General features: G+C 36.3%; 1 protein-coding gene across 1 annotated transcript in view; it reads right to left on the bottom strand.

Moving 5' to 3' along the window:
- Window positions 1-19,953, bottom strand: part of LOC107678918 (tenascin-R-like) — a 158,601-nt gene that overhangs the window by 11,281 nt on the left and 127,367 nt on the right. Inside the window, exons 10-17 of the mRNA XM_016474320.1 lie at window positions 18,789-19,075; window positions 15,698-15,817; window positions 15,454-15,597; window positions 12,833-12,952; window positions 11,054-11,197; window positions 5,342-5,472; window positions 3,612-3,744; window positions 3,133-3,284 (exon numbers count right to left, since the gene is read on the bottom strand). Of these exons, the coding sequence (XP_016329806.1) occupies window positions 3,133-3,284; window positions 3,612-3,744; window positions 5,342-5,472; window positions 11,054-11,197; window positions 12,833-12,952; window positions 15,454-15,597; window positions 15,698-15,817; window positions 18,789-19,075 (1,231 nt within the window). The remainder of the gene's footprint in view (window positions 1-3,132; window positions 3,285-3,611; window positions 3,745-5,341; window positions 5,473-11,053; window positions 11,198-12,832; window positions 12,953-15,453; window positions 15,598-15,697; window positions 15,818-18,788; window positions 19,076-19,953) is intronic.

Raw genomic sequence — 19,953 nt, forward strand, 5'->3', positions numbered from 1 at the left:
TTTCCTGGAGCATTTCAGTCCTTGGTAGTGCAACTGAAGCAAACAATCAACTATGGGTGGCAAGGCACCGTCAAAAGATCTCTGGGATAAAGTCAGGAGATGGATACAAAAACATTTCAAAGGCTTTATCAATGTCTAGAAGCACAGTAAAGTCTATTATTAAGAAGTGGAGGGTATTTGGTACAACACAGACCCTCCCTGGATCAGGACGTCGCTCCAAACTGGATGAAAGAAGAGGAAACTGGTCAGAGAGGCGACCAAGAGGCCTACAGCAACTCTGAAGCAGTCGCAAGAATTTATTAAAGAGTGGTCATTGTGTGCATGTGACAACAACATCACATATGCTCCACAAATGTGGCTGGTATGGGTGGGTTGCGAGAAAAAAGCCACTCCTCAAGAAAGGCCACATGCAGTCACGACCGAGCTTTGCCAAAACACACCTTGAAGATTCTGAGGCAGATGAGACTAAAATTGAATTATTTGGCCTCAACACCAAACGATGTATGGCAATAATCCAATACAGCTCACCATCCAAATAACAGCACTCCTACAGTAAAGCATGGAGGTGGTAATATCTTGTTATGGGGTGTTTCTCTGCAGCAGGGACTGGAGCACTTGTCAGGATAGAAGGAAAAATGAATGGGGCAAAATACTGTCAAATTCTTGGAAAATCTGCTGCCCTCTGCCAGAAAGTTGTCAATGGGAAGAAGGTTTACCTTCTAACATGTCAATGACCGAAAGCACACTGCAAAACTGACCACACAGTGGCTGAAGGAGAAAAAGGTGGATGTCCTTGCATGGGCTAGTCAGAGCCCAGACTTAAACCCCATTGAAAATCTGTGGAATGACTTGAAGACTGCAGTCCACACCCCACTGAAAGTCTGTGGAATGACTTGAAGACTGCAGTCCATAAACACTCACCATCAAATTGAACTGAACTTGAGCAGTTCTGAAATGAAAAGTTGGCAAATATTGCAAAGTCTAGATGTGCAAACTTAGTAGAGACAGAGACAAATCCCAAAAGACTAAAGGCTGTAATTAAAGCAAAAGGTGGTTCAACAAAATACTGCCACAAGGATAAAACAAAAACTGTGTCCGTCTTCATCTCAGGCTGCAAAGCAACAAAATGTGATTAATTTAAAGGGGATTGATTCTTTTCTATACCCACTATGAAAGAAACTCAATACATTTTTCTTCAGTGGAAACATTTATCATAAGTTTTTTTTTTCTCCAGACCTCCATGTGCTTTCAGTGATTGGTAGAGATTGGCTTATCTTGTTTGTGACAATAAAAATATTATCTTGTATATGCTAAAACTGTCTAAATAATAAAATAAATGCATAGATAATAAATAAATGTATGAATTTAACCAAATAACTATAATAAAAAATAAAATAAAAATAGCTAAATAATAATTATAATTAATAACAACCATAGTTACAAAAATATAATTTTTTATATAATTAGTAATTGATTTTATTAATACAATTATTTTCAGTTTTTATATTTTACATTACTACAGTTTTTTGGCCACTGTGTCCGTCTTCATCTCAGGCTGCAAAGCAACAAAATGTGATTAATTTAAAGGGGATTGATTCTTTTCTATACCCACTATGAAAGAAACTCAATACATTTTTCTTCAGTGGAAACATTTATCATAAGTTTTTTTTTTCTCCAGACCTCCATGTGCTTTCAGTGATTGGTAGAGATTGGCTTATCTTGTTTGTGACAATAAAAATATTATCTTGTATATGCTAAAAATGTCTAAATAATAAAATAAATGCATAGATAATAAATAAATGAATGAATTTAACCAAATAACTATAATAAAAAATAAAATAAAAATAGCAAAATAATAATTATAATTAATAACAACCATAGTTACAAAAATATAATTTTTTATATAATTAGTAATTGATTTTATTAATACAATTATTTTCAGTTTTTATATTTTACATTACTACAGTTTTTTGGCCGGTACGACGTTTTTATGGCCCGTACATTTTCTCAATTCACCTGCCAGACAGACCTAGCAAAAAGTTGATTTTGGATGGATGTAGTTGCCCTGGTGTTGACACCAAGTCCTCACCTACCTTAAGATTTGGTTGGTTAACCTGAATCACCAGAAAAAGCATGCTGATCATCTAGCTTGTGAACAGCATTGGTTATGCCAGCACTGAAAATGAACACTGGTCCAAGCTTGTCTTTTCAACAAGGGCCAGTCCTATAATGTGGCATTGTGGGATTTTGTGTAAATCATATATTGTGCCAGACGTACAGTACAATACAGACAGACTCAGATGTGATAGTCAGATCTCTCACTCACTATCCAGCCGCCTCCGTCGGTGGTCATGTCGCAGTAAACCTGCACACCTTGGCTGAGGTCTCTGTTGATGTAGATGGTGTAAATTCCGCTCAGCGTCTCTCCGTTCAGGAGGTGTTGCGCACAGTTCTGTGGCGTGGGAAATAATCGGTTTCCTGAGGAGGAAAAGGGTTGAGAAATATCCTGAAATATGAAACATTTGATTCAATACTCATCCTTTTCCAGGAAAAGTCACATTTTAAGCAATGTGTAATGTGAATTATACAGCACAGTAGTGTTTTAATGAAGTCGCATCAAGGTTGCTCTGTATGCAGAGGATATTGAGCAGGTAATTTTAATAAAAAGGAAGCTGCTATCTATAGCAGTGTGGAACCCATTTTTATGTTAGAATCTTGATTCTTTCACAACCCTGAATCTGAAATACAGGTTGAGGCAACACATGGTGGATGCAGAAACTGTATTATTTCTATTATTATGCATTCTAAGTCTTTGAAAAATTCCCAAATTGCCTGTTATTATCAAAACTCTCAGCATTAGATGCCAACCTGGCTGGAAAGAGAAAGCTTTTACGTCTAAGATGCATCAGCTGGGTTTATATCATCTGTGCACCACTGACACCCACTGGACAGATACAAACACTAACAGTGGGCTACTAAGCACTGAAAATGAACACTGGTCCAAGCTTGTCTTTTCAACAAGGGCCAGTCCTATAATGTGGCATTGTGGGATTTTGTGTAAATCATATATTGTGCCAGACGTACAGTACAATACAGACAGACTCAGATGTGATAGTCAGATCTCTCACTCACTATCCAGCCGCCTCCGTCGGTGGTCATGTCGCAGTAAACCTGCACACCTTGGCTGAGGTCTCTGTTGATGTAGATGGTGTAAATTCCGCTCAGCGTCTCTCCGTTCAGGAGGTGTTGCGCACAGTTCTGTGGCGTGGGAAATAATCGGTTTCCTGAGGAGGAAAAGGGTTGAGAAATATCCAAAACAACAGAGCAAAAGAAAGCGAGGGGCCACTGGGAGATTAATGAGTGGTGATTTGCATCGCTGCCATGACAATGGAGTGTGAATTTGTTGATGTTATGAAACGCTATCTTTGGAAGTTGGGTGCTTGTAAAATCACAGAAACACAAGGCAATAAATGAGGGATGCACACAGATGCCTTGAAGGTGTCGCTCCTGATTTGTACTTGATAACGCTGACAGGGCGATAGTGTGAATTTGTACCTAACGAGGTGAGTGAACCCGATCTGAAGTCTACAGGAGATGTGGAAGATTTGCACCTGTTGTGAACGATGTAGAAACAATGGCGCTGGTCTCTATTCCTCTAGCAGCTTGCAGTCTCACAGTATATTCGGTGGTCTCCCCCAGCCCCTCGAGACGGATCCATGTGTCTTCAGCATCTAAGATCAGCTCCTAAAACACAATCAAACACAGTCTACTGATCAGCAGGCACGGAGAGGCATTAGTACATTACCTCTGTTCAAACACCGTAGACCAAAACTAAACAAAGAACTGCTCAGCAGCAGAGCGGTTTTGTGGAAAACCTACCAAGAGATAGTACAAAGAACAGCCGCTCTTTGCATTGTGGGTAGGAAAGATATTCCTCAAAAACAAACAGAAAACAGATCACAATCACTTTAGGAATTGTCTGACAAATTGTTGTGATCCCAAGCTGCTACTGTTGGGTGCTTTTCATACAATGCTGCCTTTCCTCCCTGTGTTTTTCTACACTATGATTGGCAGCTCTAAAGCGCACGATGGGGGAGGAAGAGTCTTATCAGGCCCTGGTGCTACTGGGGAGAGAAGCCATTTCTATTTTGGTTTTCGGCTCATGACTGTTCACTTCCCCTCTTTTTATCGAACTAATCTGCCATACATTTTTGTGCCTTTTCAGACTTTTTACTCTGAGGATTCACCAGGGACCTGAATGGACGATGGCACATGTGACCTTGAGGTATATGAAATATGAAACATTTGATTCAATAGTCATCCTTTTCCAGGAAAAGTCACATTTTAAGCAATGTGTAATGTGAATTATACAGCACAGTAGTGTTTTAATGAAGTCGCATCAAGGTTGCTCTGTATGCAGAGGATATTGAGCAGGTAATTTTAATAAAAAGGAAGCTGCTATCTATAGCAGTGTGGAACCCATTTTTATGTTCTCATCTTGATTCTTTCACAACCCTGAATCTGAAATACAGGTTGAGGCAACACATGGTGGATGCAGAAACTGTATTATTTCTATTATTATGCATTCTAAGTCTTTGAAAAATTCCCAAATTGCCTGTTATTATCAAAACTCTCAGCATTAGATGCCAACCTGGCTGGAAAGAGAAAGCTTTTACGTCTAAGATGCATCAGCTGGGTTTATATCATCTGTGCACCACTGACACCCACTGGACAGATACAAACACTAACAGTGGGCTACTAGGTCAGAGCGGTCTGTGTTGCATTCATTGATTGTGTGTCTCTGTGTATAACAACATAAATCTTAAGATTATAATCCATAACCTTTTGTATTTCCAACATTTCCAACATTATCATCATTGCATTTTCCCATCAGGCTCATGTCCAAAACAGATTATAGGACAGTGATCATGCATTACAAGTAATGCAATTATTTGAAATATATACTGTATCTACTGTATCATTTCAGAGAAATTATTTCAGGGAAGTCTTTAATAGGCATATTGTGTCTGGAATGACTTTGTTAAATGATTTCATTAATATTAATGAACAACATCAAAGAATTTAATTAAACTGAGCTATTCCGATAGGAAGATCTAACAGCTCCCTTAGATGGTTGATCTCTGTGGGAAGTGGTTTATGTTAGATCGTAAAGTTATTATAAGTTCAGGCTGTACATCAAGTACAGTTTAATTCTGAATTGCAATGAGCATAGAAATATGAACAATCAAGTTTAAAAATGTTTACACAGCAAGCATGTATATTTATTTATAACACTTCCAGCTGTATTCATTGCTCAAGGTAAAATCCATATTATGCTTGCCTTTCGACTGCCATCCGCTGCTTTGTAGGTCAGCATGTAGTTATCGATGTCTACGATGGGCGGCTGCCAGGATACGAGGGCACTTCGATGGTTAATCTCACTAGCTGTCAGGTTCTGGGGTGCATCCATGGCTGTTTAAACAAAGATTGAAGAGACTAAAGTCCCATTACCAGGTTTTCAAGCAACATTACACTACATAGGCTTAACTTCTTAAATGACTGTAAAGAAGTCTACTGGATACATAGATTCAAAAACATGGTTTACAGTAAATGTTTTTTGGTCAGATAATAATATTTACTTGATTACGTTTGTTTATTGAGTGTATATTTTGTTTATAGTTTATTGTGAGTGTTTTCTTGGTGGCTGACAATGTATATAATAAAATATGACACGTCAATTTAAAACATGAATTTTCTATGTTGAATTTATGTACAATGTTTTAGCTTACTTGCAAACGTTTCTGCCACGTGTGTGTATACATTCTGCTCACCAAAGCTGCATTTATTTGATCAAAACAGTAATACTGTAAATATACAATTTAAAAGAACTGTTTGCTATTTTATTATTTTAAAATGTAATTCCTTTTATGCCAAAGTCGCATTTTCAGCATTGTCACATGATCCTTCAGAAATAATTTTAATATGCTGATTTGGTTTTCAAGAAACATTTCTTATAATTATCAATGTTGAAGACAGTTGTACTGCTTAATTTTGAGGAAACTATGATCTGCTTTTTCAGGAACCTTTGATGAATAGAAAGTTCAGAAGAATAAATATTATAAAAAAATATATTGAAATAGATATCCTTTGTAACATTATAAATAATTTTATTGTCTCTTTTGATGAATTTAATGTATCCTTGCTGAATGAAAGTATTAATTTCTTTCAAAAAAAAAAAAAAAAAGTATATTATGTATATAATACTTTGAAAGTGCTCAATTTTTGTTTAGCTTTATTTGTTGATTTGTTTTGTTTTAGTCACTTGGAATTTATGGCCGAGGCTCAAAACAACCTGGCGCCAGCAATCATGAGCAAAGACGGCAGGTTTCACAGGGGTCTTATACCCAGAAAATGCTACTGAGATGAATGGGAATGCTAACAGATTATAGCTATTAATAAACTACAGGTATTTCAGACCTGCTTGGTTTAAACCGACAAGCTACACTAACAGAGCATGTTTAAACTGACCATCCCCCACCTGACATTCAGCTGTTTTTTCTATATCTGATGTTATTGTCTGTGTATAGTGTGAGCTGAGTCAGCACACCTGCTGGAGGCATGTTAACTAGTCGCTAGTCTGAGGACAAAATAAATCACATGGTTGCGTGTAGTGTATGTTTCAGACACAGTGACAGATCCACTTCAGAGAGAAGACAATTAGTGTGTGTTCACCGGCATCCTGTCTCTCAATGTGATCTCTTATCAGTCAACATGCCACTCTCCCTTCAGCAGAGCATCAGCACACAACCTCAACACACACACACTTTCCTTTCATACTACAAATGCTGATGCTTCTTTTCCATGTCTTCAAAAGCCATCATCAGCTGTCTATGTGCAAAAGATGTATTGTTTTTTTCTTCTTCAGTGTGTTAAAAAAATACAGATCTCCTGCTCAGATCCTACCTCTCATTCTCTGGAACTGAAAGTATGAAATGTCTTAGATATGAACTGTTGTTGCACAGGCAGGCAAGACAACATTTTAATAAGAAACATACAAAACTATCACAGAGTTATGGAGGTGTAGAAAGTCATATCAGAACATATTATTTATATATATATATGAAAAGTCATTCTGGTTTTAAACACAAGCATACATATGCAGTGAGACCCAGTATTATATCACATATATATATATGTGTTATATCATATATATATAACTGACTATGTATAAAATATGACAAACGTCAGTTTTCCATGTTGTTGAAATTTGTACAATTTATAAGATCACATTTCTGGCACGCTTCTTGTTAGTAGAGCGATTGTTATATAAAATTTCATTCTGCATTTCTGTTCACATGCACAATAAAGTAAAAGTAAAAAAATAAAGACATGTATAATTGTCCAAAAATGGTACAAAAGATTTGCATTTCAAATAAATCCACCAACAAATACTGAGAAATGTATTAAGCAGCAAAACTGTTTTCAACATTGATAATAAGAAATGATTCTTGAGCATATTAGAGTGATTTGCAAAGATTGAAATGACACTGAAGACTGGAGTACTAGCTGATGAAAATAAAAAGGAATAAATTACATTCAAAAATATATTAAAATAAAAACATTTTAAATGTAAGAATGTTTAACAATATTACCGTTTTACTGTATTTTTTTTATATAAATGCAGCTTTAGCAAGCATAAGAGACTTCTTTCAAAAAACATAAAAAAATCTTACCAACCCAAACTTTTGAATGGTATATAAATTGAATGGCTGAAGTGGTCAGACCTGATCCGTAGTCGCTTGGGAATTTGGGAACTCACCTTGCTAGGCTGAGGTTCAGCTTTAGGTTTGACCATCTGAGTGCCAGGAGGGATCATTCCTTTGGGTGGATCTTTGACCTCCACCTCCAGACCAGCATCTGAACAAACATTATTCTAGTCAGCAAACCCATTTCATGAGCTCTGTAATATCAAGTGTTACTACACTGGTTTAAAAAAACAAAAACAAAGACTTCATGCAAAACAACTATAAATCATATTTTCTTTTTTTTCTAATTTTCTGAAGAAACTACTGATTTTGAAAACCTATTTGAGCACTAGAAACATACATGAACCACTTTAGACACCCTCCAAATACAGAGCTCTAATATGAAGATGAATAAATCCTGAAAAGCAGTTACCAATCTCAATGCCATCGATGGTCACATGAATGGTGTACAGCCCAACAGCACCAGGGGTCCAGTTAGCGCTGTAGGTACCGTCTGTGTTTGCCCGGATAAGCATGTTCTCACTGGGTCTGAGTAAAAAGTGAACACACTGAACATGAAACCCGGTCTTACATTTGAATTTGTTTGTAATTTATATATGACAGGTAGCAAAATAGTCTTTGAACCTCTTTGGTGTCGGTGAGGCGAAGCGAAGCTCTTCAAAGGAGTAATTTTCATATGCCTGCATTAAAAAAAAAAGTAAGTGACAATGTAAAAAAGTTGACGTAATGAAAATTCACCCTATATATTTTGTAAATGCATGTTATTGATCTTATATTGAATGATTCATCCAAGAATTAACTGCAAATTGTCATTGATTTTTGAGTGCAATGGCCACATCTCAAAATCTAATGAACAATGGAAAATAATGTTCCTTTTAGCAACATCATATGACCCCTTTAAACTGACTGAGCAGGCAAACTAACCAAATGCACCTATCGAGAATGAAATACAACCGTGGAGAAATGGAGAGATGTTCATGTGCATATCTGAGCAACATATTCATATTCCTGTCCTCACCTTAATCTCTTTAACGATGAAGTTAGAACTGTAATCTAAATCAAAATGACAGACAGCACTAATCCTGAAATCGGCATGAAATTTGTTAGTTGTTGTAATCTTAATTATCCCCTTAAGCTTCCATAAGCCTCCTCATAAATGCCAAAATGATGCATCTCTGACACTTCACCTCCCTCAGGGTGGGAGCTGGCAGATTCTTAAACGGATTGCAGATTCTTGATGGTATGGCATTGCAGGCAATGAAACATTTTTATCAGAGCATGGCAGGATCTAAATCCACTCTTATTAGAGCAGAACTATCTCCGAATGAAATTGTCATTAAGAAGCTGAAAAAAAAAGTTTGAAAGCAAATGAACACAACAAACCTCATCAAGCGATTATGTGTCAAGATTCTGCATGTCACTGAGCTGGCACTGAGGTTGCAAAGCCAATGGCCTGTGACACATTTATGTGCAAATTAATTTCCTCTAAACAATCCAAACTAATGAAGTATTCTGGGAGGGCCATTTGATTAAAGTTGAGGTCTAATGCATCTGAAAGCGGTCTGCCTTGAAAGTTTCAATGCAGAATAAAGCAGCTTGAAATGAAACCGCAGCTTGTTCTAGTTCAGTCTTCTGTGTGGGAAAGACAGTTCACCTCTCTCTGTGGACAGCCTCACTGTGAGGAAAGATGGGTAGTGATGCTGATCTCTTCTCTGTTCTCACATGGGAATTGGAGCATTGCTGACATCAGGATTTTGTTACACAAACTACAAAAATAAAGTCACGGCCTTGTTTCTGCTTCACATCTGAATCTCACCTCTGCTAAACTAGAAGAAGATGATAGTACAATTAGAGAAGTGCTTAATCTTGCAGCTGTCTATTGAATATTCAAGCATGAGTGCTGTTTTACCGAATGTGTTCACGCCTGCAGGTAATGCGTAACCATAGGTTAAATAACATAAATAACAACTTGGGACGCTGGTTGTCCAATCAAATTTAAATACTGGAAATGTGTGTAACAAGTTGTAGATAATACTGAAATGAAATCAGCAACTTTGCCACTTAACCAGTGTTTCTCAATCCTGTTCACTTTAGCACATTTTGGGTGTCTGATTCAACTCACCAGCTCATTAGTACAGAGCTCCATGACCTGGAGACATTGTGAGGGTGCATCAGGTTAGTGAAACACCTAAAATGTAAGCCATCAGCAGCAGGTTCGAGAAACACAGCACTAAAGTGAAAAATACTATGATTTGATAGTTATAAAAACATCACTCCTTCCCAGTATTCAAGTTATATTTAAGCTTTTGGGTTCATTGACAGTGATGTACAGTAAATAAATATCCCACTATATTAACGCTACAGTTAATCTGTTCCTTGAATGGTTTTGGCTACTAAACTAGTAGTAAATTAGTTACCTCTGCCAGTCAATGCATAGCACTTTCAGCTACATTACCATTTGTGGTTGGGGGATTGGGGGATTTTTTAAAATCTATGTTTTTCTGTTATGCTCACCATAGCTGCATTTATTTTACATATTTTAAAATATAATTTATTCATGTGATGCCAAAGCTGCATTTTCAGCAGCCATTACTCCAGTCTTCAGTGTCACATGATCCTTCAGAAATCATTCTTCATTCTTCATGTTGACTTCAATAAACTTTCCCTATTATTATCAATGTTAAAAACAGTACTGCATGGTATCTTTGCGGAAACGATGCATTTTTTTGAGGATTTGATGAACAGCATTTATTTTAAAATAGAAATAAACAGCATTTTTATTTAAAAAAATAGAAATAATTTGTGACATTATAAATGTCTTTACTGTTACTTTTGATCACTTTTAAGGTGTCCTTGCTGAATAAAAGTATGATTTTCTTTCAGAAAAAAAAGTTTGTGTATACACAAATAAAAACATAGCGAAAAGTCATTCATAGTGAAAGTACAACAAAAACAGCAGAACACTCCAACCTTTTAAAACTTTCTTGTCTTGACCCCGAGTGCTACATTTAACCATTATCTAATGTATCATTTTGAATGTCTCAGGTTTGGTTTAGTCACATGGCTAATGCAGTGATAAAAGAGGATACTCTTTCTCTTTTGTTTGGACTCTGTTCTTGGATCCTCCTGTACTTCTTTACCTGAACTCTTACATTCCTCAGCAACTGGGGTAAAGGCCGTTAGGCCTGTTTTAAGATAACGAGGGGAATATAACTGGAACTAGGGGGTCTTGACCTCCTCGAGCCCCCCTGTAATTAGAACACAGGGAACAGAGATGGAGCACTTACGTGGGACAAAGTTGGCGATGACGGTGCCACTGGTGAGAGGACCTTTAGTGGCATAAAGAGCCACTGAGTAGGTGGTGCTGGGGATGAGCTGACTCAGCTGGTACTCCTGCTTGTTACCCTCCACTAAGAAGGTGTCTGCCATAACTGGAAAGATAACATCCATTAGTGCAAAAACAAGTGAAGAACTGCCAGTTTGTATGCAAAAATTTATAAACCTATGTATTTTAAATTTGCATTTCAATAATAAGGAGAAAAATGCATTATAAATGAAAATCAAATTTGTTTCCCATTTATTGACTGACAGCTCTCCTGTTCCCATGTTGAGAGAAATAGGAAGTAAGTGCAGAGGCGTTGTGTGCACTGTGTAAACATGATGGTTACTGCAGTTCTAGACTAAATGTGAACATGCATTTACCAATTCAGTGTTCTTCAAAATGAATTAAAACAGTGAAATATGACACAAAATTTCAGTTAATTCACTGGCCGATTCAGTTGATCAGCCGTAAAACAGTGATCCTGTCAAAATTCCCTATAAAATAATTAATTCCCTTAAAGCTAAATGTACCTGTTTCCCTTACACCCTATTACTGTGAACTGCATTGGACCACCAAAATAAACAACTATTACCACAAATGACAATTCTGGTTTCTAAAGGGATGTTCACACCAATGGTGACAAGTATAATGATAGCTGTAACTATAAAGTTTTAATAATCATTCTAATTATGTGAGATTGGTGATGTCCACACTACAACAAACATTTTTTTTCCAGCTGATGAACAATAAATACATTGACAGCCAAACATAATCCATCCTTGTTTAAAGCGGCAGATGACATAACTATGAATATGCTTATAATAAACAGAACATTGTCTGATGGTGTGGAAGCTGATAGTTATTGTTATAGTCATATTTATACATATCATTCTTTGTGTGAACGACCCTTAAATGTACTTTTTGGACGCTCTCAAAAAAAACTGACAAATGCATATTTATCCTCATTGTAGTAACTAGTGTGGGTTGTATTTTTATTTGTTTATTTATTCGTTTATTTCTATCTTGCACAGATTTGCTAATGATATGTGAGGATTCCAAGAAACTGGTTAATGTTGGCATCTACCTACACTCTTAAAAATAAAGGTGCTTCACGATGCCATAGAAGAACCTTTTTGTCTAAATGGTTCCATAAAGAACCTTTAACATCTGAAGAGCCTTTTTGTTTGACAAAAGGTTCTTTGTGGCGAAAGAAGGTTCTTCAGATTACAAAAAGGTAAGAAAGAGATGGTTCTTTAAAGAACCTTTGACTAAATGGTTCTTTGTGGAACTAAAAATGGTTCTTCTATGGCATCGCTTGAAGAACCTTTTGAAGCACCTTTATTTTTAAGAGTGTAATTTGGCTAGCATCTACCAAGTTACAGATGCATTCACTGCAAAAGTTTGACTGTGTATCTTTGATGTCAAAAAACTAATTACACAAAAAGCATTCTCTTCAGCCTTTTTAAAAGGCGATAAGCCAATTCATTTTGCTATTCCAACTATGCATGATAATATGGTTAATTGTATTTTATTATTGCCATTTAGTGAGACCTATTTGCATATCTGTTTTGCTTTTTTCCTGCCGCACTCAGACCTGAAATTGCAGCATAAGCAGCATATCTTTGTCCAGTGAAAAAAAATAGTTACATTTCATTTGGTATTTATGGCTACTGCATTTGTTAAAGAGAAATGATGCTGATAAAAAATTGACAGGATTGTTTCCCTTCATCAGGTCTCCACATACCTTGATTACGGGTGAGGGTGAGTACGTAGTTATCAACACTGGAAACAGGGGGGTTCCAACGTAGCAGAGCCCCCTGAGGTGTAACATTCAATGCAGTGAGGTCCATAGGCATGTCCATAGCTGTGTGGAACAGAGGATTACGTGCAAGTTACAGAAAGACAGTCTGAGATAAGCTCAGCCAAGGTAATTGGCAGCAGTCTCATCTTCACCATTTTTTCCTCTGCAAACGATATTCACCGGCAATTTAAAAATAGAGCACCTCAGCAGCTTGGAACTAATTTGTTGTGATTATCTGGCTGGAGAAGATCACAATTTCCTTAATTAGCCGACATCGAGGGAGAAATTAGACAGTCAAATGTGTGCAGAGCTCATTCTCAACAGCATTTCGATGCAAGTGAGTAATGCGAAATGTTGTTCTCCGAAATCCTCTATCCATGCTGTGACTTTCACAGATGGCCTTCCTTATTTCAGACAGGAAAAATCTCACTCTCCTCTTTGCACTATAGCGTATGTCCTCTTAGATGAGGTCAGTGGACTGTAATCACACATTACCATCTTCCCATTCTGTCCCACCACACACATGTTTGTTCTCCCAGCCTCACTGGCAATAGTCATATCACTTCTACAGCTGTAGAGAGCTGACCCTCCCATTAGGCACCATTGACTTTGTTCCAAGAAATTGTAGGTCCTCTCACAACCTTCCAGAAAAGCTGATCTCCGCTGCCTGACAGCAGTTCAGAGGCAAAATCCCCCAATTCCCCATCGCACCTTCCCCTCTCTCTGCTTTACCAAGTCTTGACATGCCCTACGGTGACAGACTAGGAGGAGAATATCAGTTTTCCCTTATGCAGTGAACGTGAACTTGATGATCCTCAGCAGGTCATTAGGCAGAGCTGTGAACCAGAACACAGCATTGAACCAGATCCATCATGTTTCATCAACCCTATTGTCACCCTTTACATAACAGCTGAAATAAGCCACAATGTTTTTTTTATATCCTATTAATAATAAGCTGTTTCCAAAAGATACATTTTAAAGGGGTCCTATTATGCTCTTTTACAAAGTCTTGATTTTGTTTTGGGGGTGTACTAGATCAGGCTCTCATACTAGGTTGTTCGAAAAACACATTATTTTTCACATATTTTACATTATTACAACACCTCTCTCCCTAGTCTGGCATGAACGGCTCGAATAGTTCCTGTATCAAATGAAGCTCAAACAGCAACATTACAGACTAACTTGAAAAAGTGAAAAAGCATAATAGGACCCCTTTAAAAGAGCCGCTTGTCACTTTGCATTGTTACAGCATTGGCAAGATTTCTGTCAACACGGGCAGCTTGAGATTGTTTGCTTGTCATATTTTGATTAGCTTTGAACAAAACTGTCAGGCTTTAAGCTGCGATGGGGAGTGTAGCTCTGTTTTGATGTATACGCAAACACTTCTTACCTAGTTAAGCGAGTCAGCAGTGTTTAAGCAAAGGCCAGCATCTGTTTTGTTTTATTGTACTACATCAAATGATATGACTAATTAGTTCACTTCCCAGGCTCGAGATAGACTAATTTATTTCAGTGATATAATGCACAGCTGGAACAAAGACTGTTCTGTAAAATGTGTCTATTGAGACACAAGTTAAATATTCCTATATTAAATCTAAAGCACTATTCTATTCTGAAGACAAGCTTTTAACATTAACTGAGAACAGGTTCACTTGGCTTCAGTAATACTGGGTCTCATTCACTAACTGCATGTTTGCTTATTTGTGTGATATTTTTTTATATTAAATATTGTTTTATTTGTATTTTATGTATTTTATCATATTTATTTTTAATAATAATAATAATAATAAACATTTTATATATTATTAATTCAAAAAAATAAAATGCATTGATAATTATTAATATTCAACTAATTTTATATGTAGATATATAACATAATATAGATGATTATAATTACATATACTAAAATATATTTTATAGATAAAAACATAAAAACATTCTACATATCATTCACAAAAAAAAAAAAATATATATATATTTTACACTCGAGTACACTAAAATACATTAAAACTTGTACACTACTTAGCATAAACCTCATTAGAATAATAAACAGCATTACTCAACAGGGTAGAAACTTTATGCACAACATTTTGTGCATCTGATGGACATTTTCTGTGAGCACACATTTTCTTGTCTGTGCATGTAAGTATGAACACTTGCCCACAATTAGTGAATGAGACACAATCCATAGTACTAGCTGCCTGTCGCCGCCGTGTGTGGTGCTGTTCAAATAAGATGGCAGGTAAGCATCTCTGCTGATCACTGATTCCATTAGTAAAATTTCATTTCACTTCGACGAGATGGCTGGCAGCCTGCCAGAGGACGGGCGGAACTTACAGGGTGAGAGATGGTACTCATCACATGGTAAATGATGTGCATCATTCCTCAGACTGTCATCCATATTTCTATCAAATCAAAGTTCTGTGACAAACGAGGCTATGAGAGCACATCCTTCACGAAATACTAAAAGACATTTCATAGGGTAAATCAGAATACCAGTCTGCAGAATGTACAGTAGTATATGATTAGTATGTGTCCTAGTAATTGACGGAGAACAGACATACCTGTGAAGACAGTAGTGGTGATGACCTTGCTCTCTTGGCTTCCTCTCACTGCGTTCAGCTTGATTTCATACTCCGTTGCTGGATGGAGGCTGGTTAAGGTGTAGTTGGTGACATCATTGTCAATCACCACATTGTCCATCCTACCTGTGAGCCAATTACATGACAAATGACAAATAGTAATGCTGACTTATTTTTCTAATTTGTTCAAATTAGACATGATTTAAATATAAGGCAGAGAAAGTACCTTTTGGTGATTGGTAAGACATTTTGTAGTAATCAAAGGGTGCGTATGGTTGAATCCATGAAATGGTTACAGATTCCTCTGTGACGTACTGCACAGTCATATCTCTGGGGGGGTCCATTCCTGTATTATGAAAAAAAAGTATCTCAGTTTCCACCAAATATTAAGCAGCACAATTTGTTTCTTGAGCACCAAATCAGCATATTACAATGATTTCTGAAGGATCATGTGACACTGAAGACTGGAGTAATGGCTGCTGAAAATTTAGCTTTTCCAGCACAGGAATAAATTACATTTTACAATACATAAACTGGAAACTGTTATTTCAATTTGTAATAATATTTCACAATATTACTGTATTTTTGATCAAACAAATGTAGCCTTGGTAAGCCACAGAGACTTACTGTAAAAACATTAATAATCATACCAACTTTTGAACGGTAGTGAAGGACTGCACTCAATAATGTTGCACTGATTGTAGAATTGCACTATTCACAGTTAGACATGATTAACTTATTCCTGAAGTAAAAATATCCAATAACAAGAGGCTACCAAGATAACAATGAGTAATATTCAGTTGGTCATCATGAGATCCCAATGTCGGCCCCCATAAGGCCACCCAAATATATTGTAATATTGATTAAAATATTATATTAATTACACTACACAATTGATTATTATTATTATTATAGTCTCCATTGCAGGGTTATTTCCTATTTGTGTTTGTCAACAGGCCCGGAGAGGAGGAGTATGAGTATGCTGGACACAAGACACTCTTGACAAGGACATTTGCATTGTTATTATCCGTCGCTGTCCAGCAGGGACTCTTTCATGATTTGTTTATCTGTCCCAATAGCTCTTAGGTTACACTGCCTCTGAAAACAGTTAAACAGACTAACAGTGGTTCTGGAGCATTCTGACAACTGGGAGGGAAATAAACTGATTTACTCTTGCCATTATTGAAGTAGCCAGTCCTTAAAACGAGTGAAAAGCCATTCACACCTCCCCTTATTCATTAGACTAATGCATTCAATTCATAAACTATGGGTGGCGATTCATAAACAGGTTGTCAATGTCATTTAAATGCTTTCAGGGTAAAATATTACTCAGTAAATGAGTTGATTATTCATGTATGCATATCTTAATTTATTTTCCACTCAGTAGAGCAGTCAATAAATATATTTTCAGACTTTGTATAAAGGGCACCAAGAACAACTTCTTTTTCAGCCCGTTCCATCTGCATTTATTCTTGTTCTTATTGTTGAGCATACGGTGACCTTTTTTTCACTTACGGTAATGTAAAGAAGCGTTAATGTGTGAAAATAATATGGTTTCTAACTAAAGCAAGAACATACTGAAAATGTACTAAACACATTTCTAAGCTAACAGGCTTTATAAAAGATTAGACGACAACATGTGCAAGTACTTAAAGTGTTCATGCACAAATCATGTCATTATAATAATAATAATATGAAGCAAAGTAAAAATGTAAACATGTTTTATTTAACTAATCAAGCTGCTGTGCAGGTAGCCTGCTGCAGAGTTCATTTCTATGTTTAGAAATGGCTCCGAGACAATATCTGCTTTGGCAACTGCAAATATCAGTTCACTGACAGAACAGCTGAATAATTCTTGACACCTCCACATTCAGAGAGAGGTAATTAGGGGAGGATTACATATCGTTGAATTAATTAAGACACAAAAGGGTGAAAAATCTGCTGTGCAGCTGTGTGCAGGAATCATAATGAGAAAATCCTGTTTTGAGATCCTGTTTTGAGCACGGTCACAAATGACTTTTAAATGACTGACACAAACGCAAAAACCTTTAAGGAACAAAAATTAAAATTCTGTCATAATTTAATCACCCTCCACTTCTGTTAACGTTAGCCATTGACTTCCATAGTGTTTTTTTCCATATGGAAGCCAATGGCTACCGTAAACTGTTTGGCTACCAACATTCTTCAAAATATCTTACTTTTATACAGGTTTGGAACAACTTGAGGGTGAGTAAATGATTGTCATTTTTGAATAAACTTTAAAGTGTACCCTAGGAAAAATGCACGTTAACTTGTTTTATGATTTCCTTAATCGATTTCCCAAACTAAAGCCAATGCTCTCAAAAGAATGAACACAACCACTCAGACTCTTAATTTGGTAAAACGGTTAATTTTCAGTTACTTTTCAATGAAGATCATTATTCTTCTTGGAATTTCTATAAATTTGCATATTTACTAAGCCTCTAATTTCTTTTAAGCCACTGAATTTTATTCACATCAAACAATATTTGTTTTTCAAGTGGTGTAATTTGGTAAAACGGTTAATTTTCAGTAGTATTTGCATTATTTTCAGCACTTCAGTGTGAACTATAATTTTTATTTTCAATGAAGATCATTATTCTTCTTGGAATTTCTATAAATTTGCATATTTACTAAGCCTCTAATTTCTTTTAAGCCACTGAATTTTATTCACATCAAACAATATTTGTTTTTCAAGTGGTGGACTTAAGGAAAGAACAGTGTGAATGCTGAATCAATGAATGGCACAGATAGCTCTGCAGGTCTCTTTTATTGCTTGGAGAAAAGTTACTTTGTCATAAGGCTGCGGTTGAACACTTTTCATATCTTGAAAGAGATCTCAACAAGTGGATTCAGAAATGGAGAATAGGCGAATGGAGAATAGATAGTCCACCATCACAGATGTCTCTATATAAATAGCAAAGTCATGATAGTTGTGTGAGCAATTTCATAAATTGCACTTCCTGTGCTGTGTGCATTACAAACCCAGCAGGTATTAATATGATGCTATTTGACAGCACGTCATGAATATAGCATTACTTTAGTTTCTCCATATGAACTGTTTTTGAAAGCAAACTGAAATGAATCATGAAAATGATACATGCAATTTGCATGAGATCAAGAAAAATGTACAGTCTGTTTAGGAAAAGTGTTAATTGTTTTTGAGTGCACTGGCCTTAGTTTGGGGAAAAAATATGTAAAATCAACCCTGAGAAACCCCTATTTTCAAACATTAAATAAGCACACTTAACAACTTCAGACATAATATCCTTGGACATAATATTCATTAGTATTAATACCTGTTGTGACTGAGCCAATAACTGGCTTTGAGGTCACATTGCCATGCATGGTAACCAAGGTAACAGTGTACCGCCTGGAGGGCAGGAGACCAGTGAGGGTGATTCTGGTTTTGGATCCGTCTAGAGCAATCTCAGAATCATCACTGGAGTCCTGAGCATTGTAGTTCAAGATGAATGCGTCAGCAGGCGGTGCCGGTGCACTCCATGCCACAGTCAATGAATCAGAAGTGACATCAGAGAAGAAGAGCTGTGTGATAGGGCGGAACCCTGAAATTGAATGACAACAACTATATTACGAAATGCTGGCTCCTGTGATTAAAGATCTTTTAGTTGATTGGCACATCCTCACAGGAAGGAAGAAAGAAGAGTACGAAAATGAAGGATAATGAGATGATTGGATGAAGTTTGCAGAAGAGATGCAGCTAATCAGTAGATATCAAGCCAATGATAGAAAATGAATAAAGAAAAGTGAAAAATGATGATGAAATATGATAAACTCTTGATACTGTAGATATAAATGTGTTGATGTGCCATGCCAAAGCAAGTAAGTGATAAAAACCAACACGGAATGCATAAGGAAGTTCAAGTCTGAAGAGTTATTACTTTGATAGATTTAAAAAATAAATAAATAAATTGAATAATGAAATAATTAAATAATGTAGTGGAGCATTCTCAAACCCCCAGGGGCCTATAACTGCAAGGGGTTCTAGAAAGTTTGTGGAAGAAGTGTTAATTTAAATTCAATAAAATTATAGCTGTTAATTTAATGTATTAATTTAGTGCATTAATTATATATATATAAAAAATAATGGAATAAAAAAATACAGAATTAATCATGACCTAACCCTTATGTAAATCCTATAAAAAGTATTTTTTTTCACTACTGGAGCAATTCAAGAATTGAAGTACCATTTTCATACTACTACTAGTGCCTTGCCTAACCACAGTACTGAGAGCAGACAGAGCCATTCTCACAGGATGCACACTTGGATTTAAAAACAGCTGGACAGAGTGCAGAATGAAACCAGAAAGAGAATACAATAGAAAGCAAAGGTCGCAACAACTTATTTTTGCACTTGACATGTCGTCATAAAAATGTGGCACTCAAGACATTATTTTGCATGTCTACATAAAAAAAAAATAAAAAAAAAAATAAAATAAATAA

Source organism: Sinocyclocheilus anshuiensis, unplaced genomic scaffold (assembly GCF_001515605.1).
Source record: "Sinocyclocheilus anshuiensis isolate Anshui unplaced genomic scaffold, SAMN03320099.WGS_v1.1 scaffold1576, whole genome shotgun sequence".
Taxonomy (NCBI): domain Eukaryota; kingdom Metazoa; phylum Chordata; class Actinopteri; order Cypriniformes; family Cyprinidae; genus Sinocyclocheilus; species Sinocyclocheilus anshuiensis.